This window comes from Leucoraja erinacea, chromosome 10, assembly GCF_028641065.1.
Source record: "Leucoraja erinacea ecotype New England chromosome 10, Leri_hhj_1, whole genome shotgun sequence".
Classification (NCBI taxonomy): Eukaryota; Metazoa; Chordata; class Chondrichthyes; order Rajiformes; family Rajidae; genus Leucoraja; species Leucoraja erinaceus.
This window is the reverse complement of record NC_073386.1, coordinates 23,552,271-23,569,021: the sequence shown is the minus strand read 5'-3', so window position 1 is coordinate 23,569,021 and position 16,751 is coordinate 23,552,271. Positions and strand designations below refer to the sequence as shown.

The following is a 16,751-nucleotide window of genomic DNA, read 5'->3' as shown; positions in this document are numbered from 1 at the left end:
TGCCCAATGCTGAAGGTATATTTTCAGGTTAATAATACACGCTAATTAACAATTTTAATCATAACAAAATAATTTGGAAGCGAGAAACAAGGAACAAGGAACTGCAGATGCTTGTGTTGGAGTAACTCAGCTGGTCAGGCAATATCCCTGGAAAACATGTATTAGGTGACATTTCGGGTTGGGACCCCCTCAGACTGACTACACAAGTTGGGAGGGGGGTGGGGAGGGGTGTTGGAAGAAATCTAAAAGAGAGCTAGAAGAGATTTGGAAGCTATTGCTAGTCATCATCTACATTAGAATAAATTACAGGATTTTGTTGCCCCATTCTCCATGCCAACTCTGAAATATGGTCCAGGTATATTAAGTTTAATGGTCCTTATTTGAGTTATAAAATGTGCAATATGTTGCAACAGTTTATGTGCCATTATTAACTTTGTTAATATCTAGAGTTGCTAACTGATAATGAAAACTGGCTTGATTAAGGACTGCTTCAATATAAACCCTGCCCTACTGGATGTGTAATCCCATTGATTTGTTGGAAGGTCAGTTAATTAGCTGCTATAAATTATCTGAGTGTTTGTGGGTGGCAAGAGAGTCATGGTGAAGTTGATAATATCTGAGAGATAATTGGAGGAATGAAACAGATGGGATTCTTGCTAATATGCAAGAAAATATATGTCCAAATATAACAAGGGTTGGAATTGGCGATGGTATGGCATCTTCCCACAACACCATCCAGTCTTGTTGAAGACAATAATCTGGTAAATCTCAGACTTCAGGCTCAGGAATGAAGGATGATCTTGGGTGAACTCTGGGAAAGCAGGTTGTCTTGCATGGAATTCTTAACAGAGCAAGGTCAATTAACATACTAACCCACGCATCAATGGAATCACACACACGTGCTTACACACACACACACACGCGTACACACACACACATGTACACGTGTACATACACACATGGCAGTAAAGATCAGAGTAGAAACAAGGAGCTGTGGATGCTGGTTTACAAAATAAAACAAAAAGTGCTGGAATAGCTCAATGAGTTCAGAAGCAACTCTGGAAAAAATAGATACGTGGCATTTTGGGTTGGAACCCTTCTTCAGACAGGAAAAACTGAAAGGTCACAACCCAAAAGGTCACCTATCCATGATCTCGAGAGATGCTGCCTGATCCAATGAGTTACTCCAGCACTTTGTATCTTTTTTCGGCAGTAAATATTAATGCTACTAATTTGATATCCACAATGTGATTCTGTCTGCAGTGGCACTAGATTAATTTGTTATAGCAAGATTATTAGAAAGTAGAAACTTTGGCTGTTTATTTTTCCATCTTCATTACAAATGTAACACCTTTCCTGCCCTTGCTGCATCTAGATCTCAGCATGGATTAATGCTAGGACCTTCAGTAATTACTTGTTTATGCATATATTTGCAAATTCTGCTTTTGTATTCCTTTTAGCAGGATTTTAGAATGACACTGAACTTAGTACCTACAGTATATTGAACATCAGCATTCTCAGTTCATGCTGATTTATTTATGTCATTTTCCCAGTCTAAATAACAAAACTAAAGGGCCTTGGTTTAAAATGAGAGGGGCAACATCTTTACACAGGTGCATATATAGAAACATAGAAACATAGAAATTAGGTGCAGGAGTAGGCCATTCGGCCCTTCGAGCCTGCACCGCCATTCAATATGATCATGGCTGATCATCCAACTCAGTATCCCGTACCTGCCTTCTCTCCATACCCCCTGATCCCCTTAGCCACAAGGACCACATCTAACTCCCTCTTAAATATAGCCAATGAACTGGCCTCAACTACCCTCTGTGGCAGAGAGTTCCAGAGATTCACCACTCTCTGTGTGAAAAATGTTCTTCTCATCTCGGTTTTAAAGGATTTCCCCTTTATCCTTAAGCTGTGACCCCTGGTCCTGGACTTCCCCAACATCGGGAACAATCTTCCTGCATCTAGCCTGTCCAACCCCTTAAGAATTTTGTAAGTTTCTATAAGATCCCCTCTCAATCTTCTAAATTCTAGAGAGGGGATCTTATAGAAACGAGGTACCAGAGAGAGTGGTTGATGCAGGTATAATAACAACATTGTTGTGTTCTTATTGTACAATAGAGACATTTGAACAAGTACATGGATAGGAAAGGTTTAGAGGATACTAGACCAGGTGCAGGCCCATTGGGCCTGTCCCCCAAGGCAATATTCCACCACTGACCATAGCCCCCAACTGCACAGGCACAGCTGAGGGGTTCCCATTGTGATGCCAGAGATCCCCGTTTGGACCCTCCATTAACTGTGCCTCGCCATCCCTCTTCCTACCCCTATCCTCCTCCATTCCCCCTCATCCCCCAGCACTCCCTCCCCCTCCTCTTCACCTTTTTGTTGCCCTCTCTTCCTCCCCTCCCCCACTCTCCCTCTCCACTTCCCTACCCGCAGTCACTCCCTCCCTCCCTCCATAACCCCTCTCTACTCCCTACCCCTCTCCCCTCCTTACCCCCTCCTCTCCCTCTATTTCCCTGCTCCTCATCTCCTCTACCCTACCCACTCCCCACTCCCCCTCCTCACCTCCCCCACTGCCCTCCCTCTCCCCTATTCCCCCACCTCCTTCCTCCCCCTCTACCTCCCACACTCTACCCTACTCCTCCCCCCTAATCCCACCCCTCCACAATGAAAATCGCAAAGTTTTATTTTAAATGAAACCTCCCCCCTATCCCACCCTCCCACAATGAAAATCACGATATTTTTTAAAAAAATGAAACCTCCCCCTATCCCACCCCTCCACCACAATGAAAATGTCAATTTTCTTTAAAATTACCTAATCACAATGTTAGCTGTTAATGAAAACAGGATTGGATTAAAACAGAGTTTTTTTGAAAATTGTGATTTTTTAATGTAAATGAGATTCGGGATCCCATTGTGACATCATTGTGAAGTCGACAAACGCGGCTGACAGGCAGGGCATGGAAAAGTGGTTTGAAAAGTGTTTTTTGTAAAGTTTAAAATATTGATAACTTGTAAAATATAACACCAATCCGAACAAAACTTGTTTATTTTACATCCCAGGACAATGGTGAGTAGGGTGGGCCAAATATTGTAGCACTATCATGTACCATTTTGGCAGGGTTTAGAATATCACGCATACACACGCATGCACGCAAACAAACAAGATGAGAGTTTCAGTAATACACAAGACCAAGTGGGACCCATTGGGTCGCTGTCACACGGGAGGCCTGGTCCCCCAATGCAACCCGTTCCCCAACGCAATATTGCACCACTAACACGTAGCCCCCACGCGAGGCATGGTCCCCCAACTCAGCCCGTTGCCAAACGTAAGATTCTAACACTCCCTTGCCTCCCCCAGCACAGGACTTAAAAAAAATGTAATTGCACTTCCCCAATTGCATTACCAATTCTCCCCCCCCCCCCCCCCGTCCTGCCAGGAGCTGGAGTAATTCTTGTATGATGGCAACATTGTTGCAAATGTCGGTGGAGGACTGTGATAGCCCATTCAGGTGAAAAGTTGGTGTGAGCACGGAGTGTTCTTGTATTGCAACTTTGTATCAAAGTTTGTTGGAAGCTGGCAAGAAGGATTTTAACAGTAAAACTCTTGTTAAAGTTAGCTTTTTTAAAGCTTCAAACATCAATAATGTGAAATATAACATCAAATGTGAAGAAACTTTATACGAACGACCATTGGGAAAAGCCTAGTAACATTCTGCAAAAATGTTTGCGCCATTGCGTACCATTTTGGCATAACTCCTGAGATCACAGACAGACAGACAAACAAGTCGAGACTTTTAATAGTATATAGATACTAGATCAATTGGGACCCATTGGGCCCTGTTACCCCAACGCAATATTCCACCCCTCACCTGTTCCCCCAATGCCACCCATTCCCTGTACGCAATATTCCACCATTCACCCATAGCCCCCAACTGCGCAGGCACGGCTCATTTCCCCTCATCCCCCATCACTCCCTCCCCCTCCTCTTCACCCTCCCTCTTCTTTACCCTCTCCTCCTCCCCTCCCCCACTCTCTCCCTCACATCTCCATCCCTCTCCTTTCCCCTACCCTCAGTCACTCCCTCCCTCCCTCTATAATCACTCTCCCCTCCCTACCCTCCTCCTCCGCTCCCTCTATTTCCCTGCTCCACCACTCCTCACATCTCCCCTATCCAACTCCCCCACTAAATACAATGTTTAAAAAAACTCCCTCCCTCTCCTTACAGCAATGTAACAAATTTCTCATAGCACTGGGTGTCCTGTCATTTGTTAACATTGTAATGGGCAGGGCAAGTTTTAAAGTGAAAAGTTAGATTTTGTTTTAGTGAAAAATTATCTTTTTTTAAGTTTAAATGTGAATAACGTAAAATGTAACATCAATCTGAATGGAACGGAGTTTTTTCTTTTATGTAAATGAGATATTGTGATTTCATTGTGGGGTGGAACTGCTGATGGGTAGTTTATGTAAATGAGGTCCCATTGTGACATCATATGCTGCAAACTGCCAGTGGAACACTGCTGATCAGCAGTTTATGTAAATGAGATCCCATCGTGACGTTATACGTTGCTAATTGCCAGTGCAAGTTCAAGTGATTTTTGTCAAATTGGATTTTGAAATTTTTTTAATGTTATAACGTAAATTATTAGAATTAGATCCTTTATTTGTCATTCAGACCTTACGGTCTGAACGAAATGTCGTTACCTGCAGCCATACATATAATAATAAACAACAGAACAGACAGTAAACACAAATTAACATCCATCACAGTGAGTCCACCAAGCACCTCCTCACTGTGATGGAGGCAAAAATCTTAGGGCTGCTGTCTCTTCCCTCCTCTTCTCCCTCTGCGCTGAGGCGATACCCCACCGGGCGATGGTAAGTCAGTCCCGCGGCTAATCGAGCTCCGCGAACGGGCCGGTTCAAACTCCACGGCCCGGGGTGGTCGAAGCTGCTGCCCTCCAGTCCAGCGGGACGCAGCTGTTGACGATGTCATCCATTGGCCCGCAGCCGAACCCCGGACTCAGGCCGCCGCTGCCAGAACGCCGTCTCAGCCACCGGAGCTCCATTCCCACCCGAGCCGGGTCGCCCTCACGTGAGCGCCGTTCCACCCTCGAGCCACGCCGCCCTCACGGGAGCGTCTCAGCCCCGCGTCAGGCTGCCCTCACGGGAGCGCCATTACCCTCGAGCTGGGCCGCCCTCACGGGAGCACTGTTACCCACGAGCCAGGCCGCCCTCACGGGAGCACCGTTACCCTCGAGCCAGGCCGCCCTCACGGGAGCACTGTTACCCACGAGCCAGGCCGCCCTTACGGGAGCGTCTCAGCGCCCTCACGGGAGCGCCGTTACCCTCGAGCCGGGCCGCTCTCACGTGAGCGCCGTTACCCCTGAGCCACGCCGCTCTCACGGGAGCGCCATTACCCTCAGGCCCCTCACGGGAGCGCCGTTCCCCTCGAGCTGGGCCGCCCTCACGGGAGCGAGTTACCCTCGGGCGGGCCACCCTCATGACAGGCCTCTATCCCTCCGGAGCCTCACGAGGTCGCGCCGCTCCGCCATTAGGCCTCAGTGCACGGGAGGCAGAGAAGGGGGATACAACAAGAAAGTCGCATCCCCCCGAAGGGAGAGCCAGTTCCAGCCCCGAGCCCTGTTTCACGGGAGCGAGCCCCCCCCCCTCTGCCCCCGGAGCCTCGAGGTCGCCAGCTCCGCCATTAGGCCTCAGTACAGACGGAGGCAGAGAAGGGGGATAGAACAAGAAAGTCGCATTCCCCCGAAGGGAGAGACAGAAAGCCCTGTTTCCACCCACCCCCCACACATAACACAAATTATACCATCAATCTGAATGAAACTTTACATACCACACCCAGGACAATGGTGAGTAAGGTGGGTAAAATTGGAGTACTATCATGTACCGTAATTTCATGATCATCTAGACAGACAGACAGACAGACAGACAGACAGACAGACAGACAGACGGACATACAGACATAGAAACAAACAAGATGAGAGTTTTATAGACAGACAGACAGACAGACAGACAGATCAACCTAACGTGAACTAATGATACCAGCTTTGATGGGGTTTCTAGATGTGCTTCTTGGTCAGCATGGACGAATTGGGCCGAAGGCCATGTTTCCATGCCGCATTACTCTATGGGTCCATGACTGTAGAATTAAGTAAGCAAGGCACTGTAGCCTAAGATATCGCTAAGGTTAATAATAATGCAGAATTTGCCTAGCAGCAGAAAGAAATAGGTTGACATTCACACAGCCTGTGAAACTCTAGGGGTGTGAATTATTGTGAGGGAAAGATGTGATGAAAAGTGGTATATAAGTGGAACAAAAGGAAAATATTGTGACCTGTCAGAATTATTCTAATATTGCAGCTGGCTCTGTTAAGAATAGAATGAAGCCGTATATTATAATTTTCTTTCTTTGCTTCACGAAACCTAATTCATTCTTTACACTGGAGGTAGGACAGTGCTAGCAGCTGATAATAGCTTGGAATAAGAATGACTTGCTTAAAATGATTGGCAGACTGTTGCAGCAGGCAAGAGCAGGTCACATTGCAGTTGAGCATGACATCACCATTTTGGTTGAAGCTGCTGCTACTAAGCTAAGTATGCAGTTGCTAGAACTAGGGATTTCCATAACTCACAGAGGTAATTCAGGCTAATGTGATGAATACATTATTGATCCCAGTTATTAACCCAACATAGTGCATCTTTTTTGCATCCTGATAATAAAACTACTTTTTGCAATTGTCTTGCAGAATACTTTAGTATTATTAAAAATTAAGACTTTTTAAAATTATACAAAAATTTGCAGAAAATACCTATGATTTTTGTATTATCATTTCTGTTCCAAAACTAAGCCCCAATTAGCTATATCAATGCTTAAAATTGGTGTACATTATATTTGTGCCAATTACTTCCTCATTACTTAGTTGATTTACATATTTTCGTATTTCCAAATGACTACACAATAGCCAGTCTGAAGAAGTAGCTGGCTTTGATTTGATCTGCAGTTCCCTCTTAAACGCAATAGCCAGTAGCTGGCTTTGATTTGAATTTGTGAATTTGGATTTTTTTAAATTTATTTAACTTTTTTTGTTGTTTATTATGTTATCTATGAGACCTGTTACGCCGCTGCAAGTAAGAATTCCCATCATTGTTCCGATTTTGGTACATCTGACAATTAAACACTCTTGACATATGAATAATTCGAAGTAGGACACTGTTGCTGAATTGACCTTCACCAGAGGTATGTATTACTGCAAATATGAGGTCCAGGACAAGATGTATAACTACATGTTGATTCTTTTTTAAACCCGATTTTAAATATTGAGATGTCATACTGTTTATCTAAGAAGACCAATTTTATCTGAATGTATAATTGTCCAAGATTGTCCCATGACAGTAAAATTTCTAGGGAAAACGTGAGATGCATTTTAATTTTAAGCTAGCCAATAGACCTAAAGATCCTTCAGGAATAGTTGCACTATTAAGATAACTTTGCCAGTAGAATTTAAAAAGGTTGAGAATTGTAACTTCTCAATTCACTGACGAGATGTTGACTTTGAAGAATTTAAGCAGTTCAAAGGTAAGTTGCTAGAAGTCCATGATCTGCCATTTTTTCCAATTTGTATTATACCCAATTTCCCACCATCTCAAAAGAAACATTTGTAGATTACTAGATTTCTCCCCTAATATCTTCTTTGGGACTCAAGTGCATGGATCTTTTGAGCTGCAGTGATGAAAAGCCAACGATCATATACCCCACCTAGTGGTTGGTCTGAGAAATATCATATTTTCATTTGTTATTAACTATCTCAGCACCCAACTGGGTTAAGAATGAAACCACATAATCTACCTCACAATTGGAGGAAAATGTAACCCCATTTAAGCTACTTTTGTCCCACTTTGAGCTTAAACAAGAATTTGGTTGAGAATCATTGAGGTATTATTTAGGATGCTCATATCCCCAGTTGAAAGCAAAACTACTAATCCGTTATGCACAATGAGTTCAATCTGAAGTTTGGAATCACTATTGCTTTATAAAAATATACAGTGCGTAAATTATTTGTTGAATTCAAAAACTGGATATTTATTTTACCTTTGCCTCAATAGAAGGTTATATGCTTTGACAATGCTGAACAGCACACAGAGTGCTCTTATGCAGAGTGGTTATGATATGTTGGCCTGCTGAATGATCGTAAGATTAATAACCAACGTTTTCCCTTTGTATGGAACTGATAGCAGTTACTGACAAAATGGCTTCTGTGAAAATGAACCAATTCCTTATTTCAGTAGCTTGCAATCAATGGTTAAAAGTTTTTGCTTAAGTGTAGCTGTTTCATAAATTTTATTGATTGATGTGAAATTTCAGTGACTGTACAAGGCAAAGAATGAATAATGTGAATCTAAATATAGATTAATATTATATTAGAGGCATTTGTTAAAGGAAGGAGCATGTCATTAAAACTGTGATCACCATTGTGGTATTCTGTCTGCATATACTTGACTGCACTCTTTTTTTTACAAAGTTAGAGAAAGTTAAACAATAGTCAAATGCTGATTCTCAGTTATAACTGTTTAAATATTATAAATATTTGAAGTTAATCAAGAATTTATTATTTTAGCATTTTCAAAAAAATGGATTGGGAAGCCTCTCTGTTTTAATGGTAGCTTACGAATTGTTGGACACTTGGCAAAGTAGTTAATTACATTTAAAATATCTTGTATCCAGGAATGACATCATCTGCACCAGTATTTTTATGGGTGATAGCTTACAAAGTATCCAGGTCTGCAGTAAATTGTTTACTGTGGTGTGGCGTTGTTTTAAATGTAAATTGTCAAGAACGATTTAAATGTTCTTGTCTGGCAGGCGAAAGAGTTAACAATGGTTGGGTTCACTGGGGAATTAAAGTCTGCATATACTCGCATTCCAATCCTGTCTTCCTTAGCTTTGCAAGCAGCTAGAATTATCGGTGCCTGAGCGATCTGTAACATAGGTTATTGATTTCTGGTCATATGGTTTGGGTAATTGTCTCCTAAATGTGTATCCTTACAGCTCTCACACAATGGCAGGAAGCACTGTTCAATGAATAGCAAAGGGGGAAATTGGTGGATGGGTGAGGGTGATTTCAGTTTGCTTATCACTCAGATTTTCAGCCATCTGTTGGTTCTCCCTTGCAGCTAGGCAGAGAAAGAGAGGGAGAGAGAGTAAGAAAATAAGAGAGAGGAGAGAGAGAGAGAAATAAGAGAGGAAAAAGTGAGAGAGAGAGAAAAAGAGAGATCTCAGTTGTTCTATTTCAAATCAGCCTTTCCTTTGTCCCTCTTAGTAACTGTGGAGCCAATCAGCCAGCGGCCGGGCAGGCAGCTGTGAGTGGGTTGGCTGAGGCTGTGGCACGGTGCGCTCCAGCAGCCTGTGAGAGAGCAGACAAAGGCCGGGCTTGGCAGCAGTTGCGGTGATCTTGTTCCCATTCGCTGTGCAGCGAGGAGCTTGCGTGCGGCGCAGCACCAGCCCCTGGCGAGGAGGCGACCCGGCATTGGGCCGTACCACTGAGGGGAGAGCCGGAGGGGGGGAAGCAAATGACAAGGCAGGAACCTTAACTACATGTGCTTTATCTGCATGTAAACATTTCGTTTTTGCATTCAAAGGGGAGCACTGACGAGCACAGAGATTAAAGCCATGGCTGGAATGCACCTTTTGCATTGATTGAGTTGCAAAGGAGCTACTGGTGACTTTTGCTTTTACAGACAGATTTAATTTGCAGCCCAGAGCTGGTTTTGACCCCCCCCCCCCCCCCCCCTTGCCTGCAGTGGCACTGCCTTGTGATGTCAAAGGTTACTGGTCAGCCCCCCTTCAGCTCTTAAAATGAAGGCTAGCCTCTTGCTTCAAGGAAGTCCAGAATCGTAGAGCTGGTTTCTACATTCATCCCATGACTGTTAAACTATTCTCGTCCAATCCCCCTCATTTGAATCACGAGCATTTAAAGTCAGCAAGAAATAACAGCAACAACAAAAAAAAATCAAACATAGGGGTTTCTTTGAAGAGCACATCTGAAGCAGGCTTTCAGAAATATTGTAAAGTGGAAGCTGTATGATAGCATTTTATATAAAAGAGTAATTATTAATACTGCGTAGACAATGTACAACACAGTTTGGAATATGGACAAATCTGATGCAGACTGGAGAGAAGTGATGATGCCCTATTCAACAGAGTTAATATTCTACATTGAAATGGATCCTCCAGGTAACACGTCTTCATATTTTACCTTGGTCTGTTTGTTCTTGCAATCTTAGACTACTTAAAGCTTGAGTTTGTTGGGGTTTTCTCTCCTTCTTTGTTCCTTTGTGATTTGACTGGTCTGTTCATAGCCTTTGTGGTGTACTGTCTATTGCTGGTCGGGCCTGTTTCCCATTCTTCGGAGTTTTGCGTTGATTTTTATCGTTTATTCTTTGAAAAGGCTTTTGGATTATTGGTTATTGAAATAGAACCTGTACAGATACTTCCCCGCTCCTGAAATGACACAAGGCATTGTTTATTCATATTGAAATTAACATATACTGTCTGAAACTTTGTAACAATAACTTGAGTAGGAAATATATTTTGAATTTGGAGTTGCTTGGATAATTCATATTTTAAAAACAGCCTCTGGACAGTATAAACTGGTCTCTGTGGAATGGCAGAAACCTCTTATCATCAGCAGGAGAGGGAAAGTTTTGCGTGCAAAGGAATTGTGTGAACAGCATAAACGACAAGAGGAGCTCTTTGTTAGCCATATCAGTCCTGAATATGGAATTAAAAAGTGTCTGCATTGTAGAATTTAAGCATTATTTCTAAAGACTAACACTGCTATTGTCTTTGTTTTTGGATAAGGAAAAGATAATGGGAACATTGAGTGATAAATCTTGCAGGAGATTAAGAGGAATGCTCACCCTAATTACTGCATACTATGGTTGAATTCTGAAAAAAACGGTCTAATTAGTATCACTGACCCGTTGGCAATGGAATATAGAGTTAAATTTACAATTTAGCTGTTCACAGATTTTTTTTGTGTGAAAAGTGGCATATATTTGATTTCAAAATAGTAATCCTGCCATCAGAATATCCATTTTGTAGGCAGTATGGGGTTGCAAGGGATTAATTTTGAAAGTTTCCAAGATATTATAGACATATTGGAGTCCATAATGAAAAGATAAAAGTTTAATAATGCTCCTTTCTTTAAAATGGAACTGCTGACTTTTAGACAAAGAATGGCAGCAGAATAGGAGACAATGAAGAGGGCAAGGATCTCACCATGTTCACATAGGAATTGAGGGTAATGATTGGGTGGGGGAGGAGGAGTTTCAGCAGATTTTCCACTTTAATATTTATTGAAGAGAAACATGAGTCTGCTTGAACTTGGCAATATTTCTGTTGGAAGCTCTGGTATGCTTTATGAGCTTTGAATGCATAATCGGTGTGAACTCAGTACTACCCTGATCTACTGGCCAGTCTCTTCCCAATAGTGCTGTACAGACCATGAAATCCTGCTAGCTTGGGACTTCTGGATGTGATTGTAATGATAAGAGTTTGGCCAGACTTTCCTTACCCCCACCCCCATACTCCCACCCACTTTCTGGCTGCTGCTCCCTTTGGCTCACCGCAGATCTCATTGCAGTGTCGAGAGATTTTTAGGTGAGATTATCGAGGCAACAGCTATTTCTGCAGCAACCCTTTTTAACCTTTATTTTATACTTGGTGATTCAATGTAGGAGATGTGTTGAGAGCAATTTAAAAATAGTTGATGTATCCTTTTAAAGCAATGCATTACATCTTAATCATATCATTTTCAATGAAACTGGTTTGCTGTATTGCTGCTAAATAATCTGTTGTCCAGTATCTGCAAATATATTTGTTAAAGCTGCGATATTGATCTGAATGCATTAAAATATGAAGCGTAGTCAATTTTATTTTTGCAAGAAAAATTACGGCCATGCTCCAGATTGGGAACTAGCGCTCTATTGCTGGCAAGAATATCATTTGCATTCTGAAGATGTACAGACATCAGAGTCCTTGCAAATGATGTCACTCATATTTGAGAAGACAATAGCGCACGGAGCAAAACTCCAACAAAAGTCAAGTGTATTTCACTAAGACCTCTGCAAGAGTTAAAAGTTAACTATGCGGTTGCATCAGAACAGTGGACTATTTCTAGCCACTATTTTTATTTGCATACTGTTACCAGATCCAGTGTAATAGGAATTAACACCACCTATATAATATTTTTCCGGCCTTCACATCCCAATGGGACTTGGCTGGGTACATTATTCAGCTAAGATTACACAAGCAGTGAAGGGAGCTGGTGGTGTTGGGAGGGGGATGGGGGTGTCAAGTCTCGGCCCTTGATAATGTCACAGCAGCAAGTCTCCTTAAAACAGCTGAGCTTTGTGTCAGTGTTCTGTCAGGGTGTCGCTTAACTGCATTGCTGCATTTGATTCACTTTTGCCATCCTGGAGCTTGACATTAAAGTACCAAGTCCTGTATGAAAGGCCACTGTATCATTGCCAGTAGCCTAGCCAATCCTTGGATGAATTTTGAGAAAAAATTAGTTATGCTTGTATTTCTGTGTATTTTCTCCTTGGCCAAATTCATTTTCATTACAGAGGTTAAAATATAATATGACAGGGCATTTTTTGATTGCACACAATTAGTTGCAGCAGCAATTACTGACATTAGTAACAGGGTATTTGTACTTATTGGCTGTGAAGATCAAATGATAAAATACTAGTGAATGAATACTAGTGATATGTTCACATCTCTATTCATACATTCTTGAGTTCTTCCATTTGAGTTTTCATCTATGCACAATTAAAGTGGAAATAACGCTTTGTGATCGCAGCAGCAATATTGTTAAGCTATAGTTGCAAACAAATCTTTACAGTTGTACAGAGTTGGAAGACTCAGCAGGATTTAAGCTTATGAGTTACTTGGCCAGTTTGCCATAGATAATTTTAGGGGAAAGATATGAAATGTCCATAAAACAATATAACTTGTGACTTGATAAATATATCTGTTGGAAGCACTTTGCTCACGGATTGAGTTGAGCTAACCTAGCCAAAGTAATTAATCAAGCTGTGTAAAAATCAATACAACTAATTGTGTTTCCTGCTTCTACAAACTTGCTTCCCCCTTACTTCATGTCTCTTTTATGTTAGCTTGATACAATTGTCTGAATTGACACAACTTTAGCAGAATAATGCCAGCCCGCCTGTTGGGGTTGTAGCTTTTTGGTATGGGGAGGGAGAAATGGACGTAACAAGGCAGTGGTAGTAATTTTTTCTTGTATGACAGGTGTATTCAAATAGGATTGGCATTTTTCTTGTCTGGACATAACCAACAAACAAGGAGCTATGGGCAAAGAAAGCCCCTTTCTTGGAATAATTAGCCTTAAAGGCCTTGTTGGATTAAGCTGGGCAGAGAGTTCATGCACACTGACAGTAGATACCTTGTAGGAGTGACTACCAGGTTTAATTCAGAAATTGCCTCTTCTGGGGGTTTTGATGCACTTCCAATATTATTTATACCTGCATTTCGGATTCCTGTGCAAGGCTGATAGTAATTGTATGACTGAAACACAATGTTAAAAGGTATTTCTGAAAGATACAGGATTTCTAAACTGAGCAGTTTTTGTGTTAACAAGAGTAATGTTGTCAGACTTTGGAGATATTGGTGTTCAGTGGCACAGCTGTTAATGTTGCTGCCTCATAGCACCAGGGAGCTGGGTTTGAGCCTAGCTTGGGTGCTATCTGTGCAGAGTTTGCACATTCTCTCTGTGAACATATGAGTTTGCTCTGGATGCTTTGGTTTCCTCCCACATCCCAAGACAAGCTCATAGATTAATTGAGTACTCTAAATGACCCCGCAGTGTAGGTTAATAGCAACAAGAATCAAAAGGGAGATGATAGACTGCTGATGCTGAAACCTTGAGTAAAGTACAAACTGCCGGAGTTATTGAGCAGGTCAGACAGAGGCTGTGGAGGGAAATGGGAAGATCACTTTTCAAGTCAGACTCTTTTTTTAGATCTGATGGAATAGAGGAGGAAAGCTAGTTGAAAAGGTTAACGGGAAGAGGTGGGTCAAAGGCTAGTATGCATTTGGCAAGTGGGTAAGGAAGAGGTGATTGGTAAATGAGGGAGAGAGAAAAAGTGGAGATAACCAAGGCTGGAGGTGGCATTAACAAGGGGTGCAAAGGGTAGAATCTGATAAAAAATGAAAGGCGGGGAATAAAAGCAAATCACAGAATGATGGTGGATAAATGGGAGATAAGAGACATGAGGAGAACTGGTTGGGCTGCTGTTTCAGGATGAAGTGGGTGGTCCTGAGACCTTGATGGGGAATGAAAGAGTAAAGCGAATTGGATGTCCATGTTAATGGTCCAGTGGTGGGTGCCAAGGAATTCAAAGTTGTTGAGGTGAAAGAGCGTGTCTAAGGTTTCCCAGATCAGAAGTCCTGTTTGTGGATTTTGGGCAGAAGCGAGAAGCCTCACATTGGAGGCAGTGGAGGTAAGATTGCGAGGACTGATGAGATCTGTGATGGTTTGGGAGACAGTGGCTGGTATTTGTCGGTGGGGTTGTGGTGAAGGGATGGTATCAAAGATGGTGCCCTAACCTCAGTCCACCAGACTACAACAACATCACCCTTTCCTGCAAGTTTGAGGTTGGGATTAGAGCACAGTGAGTAGAGGCAGTGTGCTCAGAGGGGCTGGGATTGTAGAGGGAACTGGAGAAGTCAAGACTATAAATGTCACAGTGGCAGCTGAAAATAAAAGGGTCGAAGAGGGTAGGTGGCTAGCAGGCAGGGGGTGTCCAAGAGGAAAAGTCAATGTGTTGGAAATGCAAAAAATGTTCATCAGTGGTGAGCCAGGACTCCTTGCCAAAGAAATAGACATGGAGGCAGAGGCAATGAAAGAAGAGTAAGACATCATAATGGGTTCGGAACTGTGTCCCAGCCTGTTCTGAGGAAAGATGGCTGAGTATCAGTGGAGAGTGAGGAGCTGGTGAAAAAATGATACGGGTAGGGACTGGGGCCACACCGCTAGATCCCACTGCTCTTCAAACTGGGGTCCCCAACACCATGGAAAGAAATGGGAGTTGAGGCAGGTTGAATTTGGGTTATATTTGATTCGCGCATGACTTCCACATTTCAGTGTTAATCAATTTAGGATCTTACTTTATATAATTTATGTAAACATTTCAAGTCTTAAATGTGTTAATATTTTACATCTGAAGCCAATTTTACTTGATACGTTGCAATTTCTAGACCTCAGACCTGTATCCCTTTCCCTTCAAAGAAGCTAGAATAATCAAAATAAAATGATTAAAAGGCAGGAAGCACATGAGAGAGAGCCAATTCTTCATTAACATTCTTAAGATAAAAGTAGAAATCATGGAATACCTTTTTTTAAGAATGTCCATTCCATTTTGCTACACCATTTTACAAAAATACATGTCATTAAAGATTCAGTGTTGTGAAAGAGCTGAAAGATAGTATAACTAATGTTTTGTATTTGCAAAATTGATGCTTACAAATGCAATTTAGCACATGGTACAAATTGAGGGTGAAGATGAAAATTATTCAAATGGCAGCCTCCTGTGATGCACTACTTTGTTTAATCATAGGATCAATGTGCAGTGCTTAATAATTGTCCCATCTGTGGTACATTTCCAAAAAAATTTAATCGGGCCATGTTGAATAAATTGAGATTCAACTGAACCTCCTGCACATTTGAAGTATTGGGGATTGTTTTAAATTTTAGATTGTTTTAAATTGTCAAACCATATTTTGACCAAGTGATAACATGGATAAATATAGTTCTTGTTATGATAATACTTTATGTACTTAGACCAGTTTTACGATTCTTTGGACCAATAATTAGACCAATTTAACGTTTTAAGCACTTTCGTGAGCAGAGCCATATCTATTGGTGGATAAGTAGGTTTGAATGATTGTTAGATACGATAGTTGTGGAGAAGGGGTGGGAAGGACAAGGGTGACATAAAGCAATGTAAATTGGTCTCATCATTTTGTTTTAAATACAGTGATTTGAAATTGCACTGCGGTTGGTTTGTCTGAATCACCATCTTTTCTCAGGTACACAGCTGTAGATTATTGAAACTTGCCATTTAAGAAAAAATAGCAGGGATTAAATGAAAGATTAAAAAAAAATAGCAAGACCCTGTAGGAATGAAGCAAATCCTTGTCATATGAAGGGATGAAGTTCTAAATGTCTTATCTTGGCGAGATAGATGAGTGTGTTGGTACACGTGTTTCCCAATATTTGCCACTTGCTGTAATGTACTTGTTCTTATTATTATTATTATTATTATTATAATTATTATTATATTTCAACATCAGAAGCACATGGTTGTTATGCAATACCCTGATTGGGTGAATGCTGTATTCATTCAAAAGTTAGAACTATCAGATGGTTTTGATGTGGGCTTAAAATTTAGCAAATGCTGAATTCAGTTTTGTTATTTAGCATGATACTGGACAGGGAATGAATCGGATACAAATAAAGGAGAGATAATGCATGAAGTAGATATAATGAACTGAGTAATGTTTGTCGGCCTTCTATCAGGAACTATTTCCATGCACAGTAAGGGAGAAAAAGTGTATTTCTGAACTGTATATTTAAATAGAAGGCAAATTGGAGAGAACATAAACGAGCTGGGATTAACACTAAGATTAGTTG

At 41.6% G+C, this 16,751-nt stretch overlaps 1 protein-coding gene across 3 annotated transcripts in view; it reads left to right on the top strand.

The window, feature by feature from the left end:
- Positions 1 to 16,751, top strand: part of pik3r3b (phosphoinositide-3-kinase, regulatory subunit 3b (gamma)) — a 497,548-nt gene that overhangs the window by 453,763 nt on the left and 27,034 nt on the right. Inside the window, exon 1 of one of the 3 annotated variants that reach the window (XM_055641710.1) lies at positions 9,488 to 9,608. The exons of 1 other annotated variant lie outside the window; for it this stretch is intronic. Coding sequence is in view for 1 of the 2 variants with exons in the window: in XM_055641709.1 (XP_055497684.1) it covers positions 10,159 to 10,264 (106 nt within the window). In the remaining variant the exon portion in view is untranslated. One more of the 3 variants, XM_055641709.1, reaches the window with a different exon arrangement.